Source organism: Falco cherrug, chromosome 10 (genome assembly GCF_023634085.1).
Source record: "Falco cherrug isolate bFalChe1 chromosome 10, bFalChe1.pri, whole genome shotgun sequence".
Classification (NCBI taxonomy): domain Eukaryota; kingdom Metazoa; phylum Chordata; class Aves; order Falconiformes; family Falconidae; genus Falco; species Falco cherrug.
In genome coordinates, this window is record NC_073706.1 from 16,700,163 (window position 1) to 16,707,221 (window position 7,059).

At 66.0% G+C, this 7,059-nt stretch overlaps 1 protein-coding gene across 1 annotated transcript; it reads right to left on the reverse strand.

The window, feature by feature from the left end:
- Positions 1 to 418: 418 nt before the first annotated feature.
- Positions 419 to 2,884, reverse strand: WFDC3 (WAP four-disulfide core domain 3). Its single transcript, XM_055722069.1, has 5 exons — positions 2,727 to 2,884; positions 2,374 to 2,514; positions 1,892 to 2,032; positions 1,402 to 1,806; positions 419 to 539 (listed from the first exon to the last, which is right to left on the reverse strand). The coding sequence occupies exons 1-5, from the start codon at positions 2,815 to 2,817 to the stop codon at positions 523 to 525; spliced, it is 795 nt and encodes a 264-aa protein (XP_055578044.1). The 5' UTR covers positions 2,818 to 2,884; the 3' UTR covers positions 419 to 522.
- Positions 2,885 to 7,059: the final 4,175 nt, after the last annotated feature.

Here is a 7,059-nt window from a genome sequence, read left to right on the forward strand (position 1 = left end):
CCCAGCCCAGAGCCCAGCTGGCAGCAGGCTGGCATGGGGACAGGTACCCATGGCCTGTCCCACACCCAGCACCGCAGCGTGACCTGCCTCCCCTGGCCGTGCTCTCCTCAGGCATTGAGTAGCTGGAGGTGCTTGGCCAGGGCAGTGGCGGGGGGGGGCTGTCCCTGCGGGGCCACTGAGGGCCCGGGAAGGGGCCATGTCCAGGAGGGATGTTTCACACCAGAGCCAGCACTGCCCAGCTCCATCCAGCCACACGAGGTACTAGGGTCACTGCCCCAGCTGCCTGCTGTGGGGGCCAGGCTGAGGCCAGGGTTTGGGCTTACAGCACCAGCACAGGTAGACATGGCTGGGAAGGGAAGCAGGAAGGCACTGGGGAGCATGTGGAGCTGTGGGTCAGGTGAGACAGTGGAGACTGGGCTGCTGCAAGCCAGGCATCCTGGCAGCTTTATTGTATGGAGCAGAGTGGCACTCCAGACCCTGGCCCCCGGGGCTGCCAGCCCCACTGCTTTCTCCTCCGTGGTGTCACTCTTTTGCTCTCCCTGGGTGACAAAAGGGGACAGTGAGGCGGGAGTTGCAGGCAGGGTAGGGGGGACACTAGGGTGCTGGTACTGGGGAGCACAGCTGGCCCTAGACCTGCTGCTGCACTCACTCCTGGTGCATTCACCCCTCAGCATCTGCCCCCCAGCCCCAGGCACAGGCTGGCCCCTGGCCCACACCCCCAGGGACATGGCACTGCCAGGAGCAGCTCTTGTGGTTCCAGTGTTGCGCAGACACAACCACCATGCCAGGGAAACCAAGCAGCCACAGTGGCTGTTAAACCACCAACAGCCTCAACCACCAGTGGTAACACTCAGGAACAATGTCACAATCAGACAAGTGCCCTCACAGCACCACCCCCCTGCCCAGGCCACCGTGGCTCTGCCAGCTCTCCCAAATGCCCACCCTGTGCCAAAAGCATTCAGCAGTGGTGTGGGAAGGCAAACTGCAAGAGCAGGCTTTTCTCCCAACCCGTGCAGGCTGAGCACCTTGGTGGTCAGGTTTCCTACTTTGATAATCAGGCTGCAAAATTATGATTACTAACATTATTGCCTGGCTGACCAAAGATGACGCCAGCTCCCAGGACAGAGCTGTGAGCTGCTTGAAACCACCTAGCATAAACACCTGGAGACCCCAGGCTGCGCACTGGGGCCCAGGGATATGGTGTGCCGGGGTGATGGGGGATGCTGCTGCTTTCCCTGCTGTGGCAAGGCTGCCCTCGCTCCGTGGCGAGGCCAGCAGACCCTCTAGGTCCGGCTGCCTGGCTGCAAGCAGTGCAGCTCTGTGCTCCCACCCCATGCCCAGCCCCCACCTCTGCCCAGGCAGGGGCAGCCCAGTATGGCCCAGTCCAGCCCCTACTCTCACCCAGTTGCTGGCAGACTTGCTGGCAGACTTGCTGGCACTCCTCCACCGTCCTGAAGTTGTTGGCATTCCCCCCACAGCCACTGTAGATGAATGGCTGGCAGGTCCCTGTGGCAGGGTTGTAGGCATAGTGATGGAAGAGTCCCCTGCATGGGCCACGCACAGGCGGGAGATGACAGATGTCACCTGAGGACACAGGGCCTTTGGAGGCAGCAGGACCCAGGAGGTGGTCCCAGCCAGCGGGCAGGTGCCGGGCTGTGATACGTTTGTCCGGAGGAAGGCAGCCGCGGCCGCAGCCAGTGAAGCAGCACTTCTCACGGTGGGGACAATCGGTGTCGTCACTGCAGGAGCTGTTGCAGGGGGCGAAGGTGTGCAGCACCCTCCTCTTGGGGCAGACGCCCGGTTTGGCTGTGGGTGGAAAGGACACCGGCTCACGCATGGGGTCTGTCCTGGCTGTGGCCCCCCTCCCGCCAAGCCCCCCAGCTGCCCTTACCTGGCACCGGCTGCGTGCAGCGGACATGGCAGCCCATGCTGCAGCACTTCCCGCTGCCTCTGCACTCGCTGTCGCTGGCACACTCCACCAGGCAGATGGTCACCAGGCCGGGCTTGGGCCGCGGGCAGGAGCCCCTCTTGGCTGGGGGTTGCCAGTAGGGTCAGGACCCCACCAGCCCCTGCCTACTCCCACCGCCCAGCCAGCCGCGGGGTGCCCGCCTCCGGGTCTTGCCGGCAGGGAGCGACGGGCACCCCTGCCGCCCTTCGCCAGGGGGGTGGGAGCCGGGGGAGCAGCCACCCCCGCCGGCCCCTGCGCGGGACGCAGCGCCCAGGCAGTGGCTCTCGCATGAGCCCGGCCAGGCCACCAGGCCAGGCCAGGCGGGGCGCGGGTCTGGCAGGGCTGCAGCCCGCCCCCCCCCCCCCCCCCCCCGAGGGCAGAGCACGGGCTGGTCGGGGGCTGCTGGGGAATGGATACCCCCTCACCTCCAGCGGGCAGCCGGCACTCCCGCCCGCAGCCGGTGCTGCAGCAGCGCTCGCTGCCCGGGCAGTCGCCATCCGAGGAGCAGAAGCTGTCGCAGGACTTCAGGGGGGTCCCGCTGGGTGGGGGGCACTCGCCGTACTTCCCTGGGAGGGCGGGCAGGGGGTTACGGGACGCAGGCAGAGCCCCCCAGCCTGGGCAGCGCCCCCCCACTCCCCTCCCCTTGCACGGCTCGGTGCCGGGGGGAGAGGCGGGACGCGGGGGGACACCTCCCCGACCCCCCCGGAGGCCCGCTCGGCCGCGGGCTCTGCGGCAGGTGGCCCACCCAGCGCACCCCGGCCGGGGGGCCGGGGCTCACCTGGCAGGCTGTGCCCCGAGGCCAGCCGGCAGTGGCCGGGCGGGCCCGGGGGCGGCAGCAGCAGCAGTAGCAGGAGCAGCCCCGGCTTCATGGCGCTGCCCCCGCGCCGCTCGCCGCCGCTTAAGTACGGCCCGGGAGCCCCGGCCCCGGCCCCGGCCCGGCAGAGCGCCCCGCGACGGTCCCCGCCCCCGGACACGGGCCCGGGGCTCCCGGAGCCCGGCCCCGCTCCCCGGCCCGGCCCGCTCCGGCGGAGCAACAGCCTCCTCTGCCGGCCGCCCCCCGGAATGCCGCGCCGGGATCGGGCCCGCTGCCCTCGGAGGCCACGGGGCGGCGAGACACGGCGGGTGGGAGCACAGGGGGGGCCGCGCAGCCCCAGCCCCAGCCTCAGCCCCAGCGCAGCACGGCTCGGAGCGGGCAGCGGGCAGCTGGCAGGGAGCGGGCAGGGAGTGGGCAGTGGGCAAGGAAGGAAAGGGGCTACGGGCAGGGAGCAGGCAGCAGGCAGGGAGGGGGCTGTGGGCAGGGAGCGGGCAGCAGGCAGGGAGGGGGCTGTGGGCAAGGGAGGAAAAGGGGCTGTGGGCAGGGAGTGGGTTGCAGGCAGGAAGCAGGCAGCGGGCAGGGAGGGGGCTGCAGGCAGGGAGGGAGCTGGGGGTTTGGAGGTACAAAACACGGGCCAGGGGACAGTAGCAGGAGGACACGCCAGGCTTCATGCTGCTCTGTGCTGGCAGGACTTGAACACACTGTCATTAATGGCACACAGGTATGCACCGTAACACAGGGCAGGCACGCAGCAGCTGGGTAAGAAAAGGTGCGAGGCCAAAGCCTTACAGACCGAGGAGCCGCCAGCACCAACCAAAGCAACCAGGCGCAGCTCGGCAGAGGCTGATGACTTCCTGCATCACCGCCACGGTACTGTGGCATGTGCGGTGTCGGGGCAAAGGTGCCACTCTGAGGGACCCCTGGGTACATAAACTGTGACGGACTGCTTTCACAGCCCCCGGTTATCTTCCTAATGGTTCCCTTTGTTTCAGACTAAGAGTTTCTGTAGCAACAAGTGCATTTGGCCACTTGGAGCAGGGATGACGCAAACAAGAATTTCCAAGTGGGGAAATAACGATTGTTGAGCTGTAAAACCCCGTATGAGACCGCAGAGGTCACGTCTGCCTCAGCACAAACACACCTGCTCCCAGCTGGGCTGGTCTCACAACAACCCCCCCGGAGGAGCATCTCCCCCCTCGCCCCACCCCATACACCCAGACCCTGGCCTAGGCCTTTCTCTGCAGCTCCAGCTCCAGCAGCAGATGAGCCCCTTTCCACTAGCCCCTTGAAAAACCAGGTCCTGCCCCTCTCCACCCACTGCGGTCACGGGCTGCCCCCCATGCCTGGCTACAGCACTGCCAGCCCCCCCCCCCCGAGGCTGCCACTGCCCGACCTACCAGCAGCACCTGCCTGTGCCCTTTGCCATTTGGTGGGGCACAGTGCCAGCACCGCTGCAATTCAGCAGCGTGAGGTGCCACGGCATGGACCCTCCGGCAGGGATGTGCGCAGCCTGGCCGTGCCCTGCACTGTGTGGGATGGGGAGCAGGGAGCAAAGGTCCTGCTTGGCAGAGTTTCGGGGCGTGGCAGTGGGAGCACCGAGGGGTCTCTGCTGGCACCGAGTACACCTCACCCGCGTCACGGTCACCCTTCGCACGCTTGGCTGCACCAGGCTCTCTGTGACCTCCCCGCACTGTTGACCTTGGGCTCCCCTACCCCATCCAGGGCTGCCTCCCGCCGGTCCCGGTGTGCAGTGAGGTGAAAGGCAGCCCCGGTGCTAACCCCGGCAGAGCACCCGTCTGCTGGGACACGTCTGCAGCCGGCCGACGTGATGGCACCCAGACACCCGCCTGTCCCCACAGAGGAATGGTGCTCAGTGCACGGCGCACAGCAGTGGGTGTGCCCAGCCTGGCACGTCGCACAGGCTTCCCACGCTCTGCTCCCCCCGAGGTCACACTTGCCTGCGGGGACCGGCTGGCTGTCACCCACAGCTCCGCGGGCAGATGCAGCAGGATGTGGGCACACTGCCAGGCTGCCTGCCACCCCAGGGGAACATCCTCCTGGCTCAGTCCCCCAAGGTTCCTGTCCCATAAACTTGTCTACTCAATTGTCACACCAGGACAGTGCTTGACATCTGCAGCATGGAGTCCTGCAGCTCGGTGAGACTAGTTGCCCTCTGCCCCTGGCTTGTGAGCCTCCCCCAGCACCCCCGGCTCCTGCAGCCATGGGAAGAAAGTCCCGTCTGTACCCTCTGGGCCACTCAGGACGTACCAGCCTTCCCCCTGTCCCCTGTTTCCCAAGCCAGAGAGTTTCAGCCTCTTTCTCTGGGCTCCCCATGGTGGTGGGGGCAGCCCTGGCCCATGGCCATGTCTCCCTTTCCCCCGGGGAGGGTGCTGTTGGGTGCTGATGTCCCCACCCTGGCTGCAGCCTGGCTGCTGGGGCTGGGGCGAAGCTGTGGTAAATGATTTCTCAGGCAATAACACATTGTGGGGCTGTTGCTGCCTCGGGCACAACTGTGAAACACAGTGAGAGTTTCAGCACCCAAAGGTTATGTGTGCGGCAGCCCCTCCCCGGCCCCACATGGATATAAACCCCCACTGACCTGCACTGGCCATCCAGCACCCGTGGGGAGCACCATGAAGTCTGCTGGCATTCTGCTCGTGGGCATCCTTGCCCTGTGTGCCCAGCTGCAGCCGGCCACTGCAGCTGCCGGGGGCATGGGTGAGTGCTTGGGGGGCATGGGGCATCTGCGTCCTGCTGGCTCTCGGGGTGCTGCGGGACTGGCTCAGGCCATGCTCAGGACCACATGAGATGAGCAGGTAAGACCAACCACACCAGCACAGAGCTCCGGGGCACCCCATGCACCACCACCAAGCCACGAGGCTCCTGCTCTGCAGCACGTAGAGGGACCACCGAGACCTGTGCCATGTGGGCAGCGCGGGCAGCATGGGCAGGCAGGAGGTCTTGGCAGCAGCAGCAGGACGCGGCAGTACGGTGGGAGCTCTCCCACCCATGGGGTGCACTGGCCCTTCAGCTGCCAGGCGGGTGCATGGCTGGACCCCAAGGAGGTCAGATAATTCCCCGTGCGTCAGAGCATGCGCACAGTGCGGGGACCCCGAGTTGCTGACTGCTGGGGACTGAAGTCTCCCAGAGGAAGGGACATTCCTCTCTACTGCTGTCCCCTGCTTTCCCCGCTCCGTGCTGGCAGTGGGAGGCCAGCTAGCCACCCAGGGGCACTTTGCCTGGTCCAGCAATGCTCCCCTTTTAATCATTGACCACCCTTCCTCAGCAGGCAGGGAGACGTGACTCCAGCACCTTCACCCGCAGGGCTTGGGCACAGGTAGCGTGACCGGGCTCAGTGGTGGCAGGCACTGCCACCCAGGGATGCTGCAGGGAAGAGCCTTCGGGGTCAGGCTTGGGCCTGCTGATCCCACGTCCCCAGCCAGATGCTCCCTGCCTTGGCACGAGGACAGCTGCCCACAGCCTTGCTGGCAGAGCCTCATCCCCCACAGCTGCCCCCAGCCTCTGTTGAGGAAGCACCTGGCAGAGCCAGGGTGAGGACAGCAGCATCCCAAATGCCATGCAATGGGGACAGGAGCCAAAGCATTTCTGTCTCCCGGAAAGTGACACTGAATGTGTGGGCTGGGGCCACTGGCCCTGCCACCAGCACGTTCAGTCACTCTGCAGCTGCTCCAGGCGGATGGGGGCAGCTCCAGCTGGATTGGCTACTCAGCAGCCAGCCAGGCACACTGGGCCACAACCTTGGGAAAACCCGCCAGTGCCCATGCTGTGCCCCACAGCTCGCCTTCCTCCATGGTTTCCCCCTCATCTTCTGCCACAAGTCCATTTCTGGGCTCCCATCTGCTGCTGTCCAGCTGCTCTGGTGCAGCCCAGCTGCTGGCATCTCTGCTTGCATCCTCCCAGCTCTGGCTGCTCACCATCAGCACCAAGGACATCACACGTGCTGGGGCAGAGCAATTACAGGGTCAGACCAGGGCAATCACCCTCAAAAGTCAAGCGCCGCTGGCAGCGGTGCTCAGTCATGGTGGGACATCAAGGCAGCCCCTGCTCTAGCAGTGGGGACGGTGCTGCTGGGAGGGCAGTGTCAGACTGGCAGCACTGCTGCTGCTCCGGGAAAGCTGCCGCTGGGTCTGGGCAGGCTCTGTCCCTGTGCAGCACGGGCAGGGACAGCACTGGTCCCTCGCCTACATCCTGGAGAGCTGTGCTCACACCACGCAGACGACACTCACACTTGCAGCAGTCACATTGCCACCCCTGGTTGCTGGAGCACTGTGCCCTG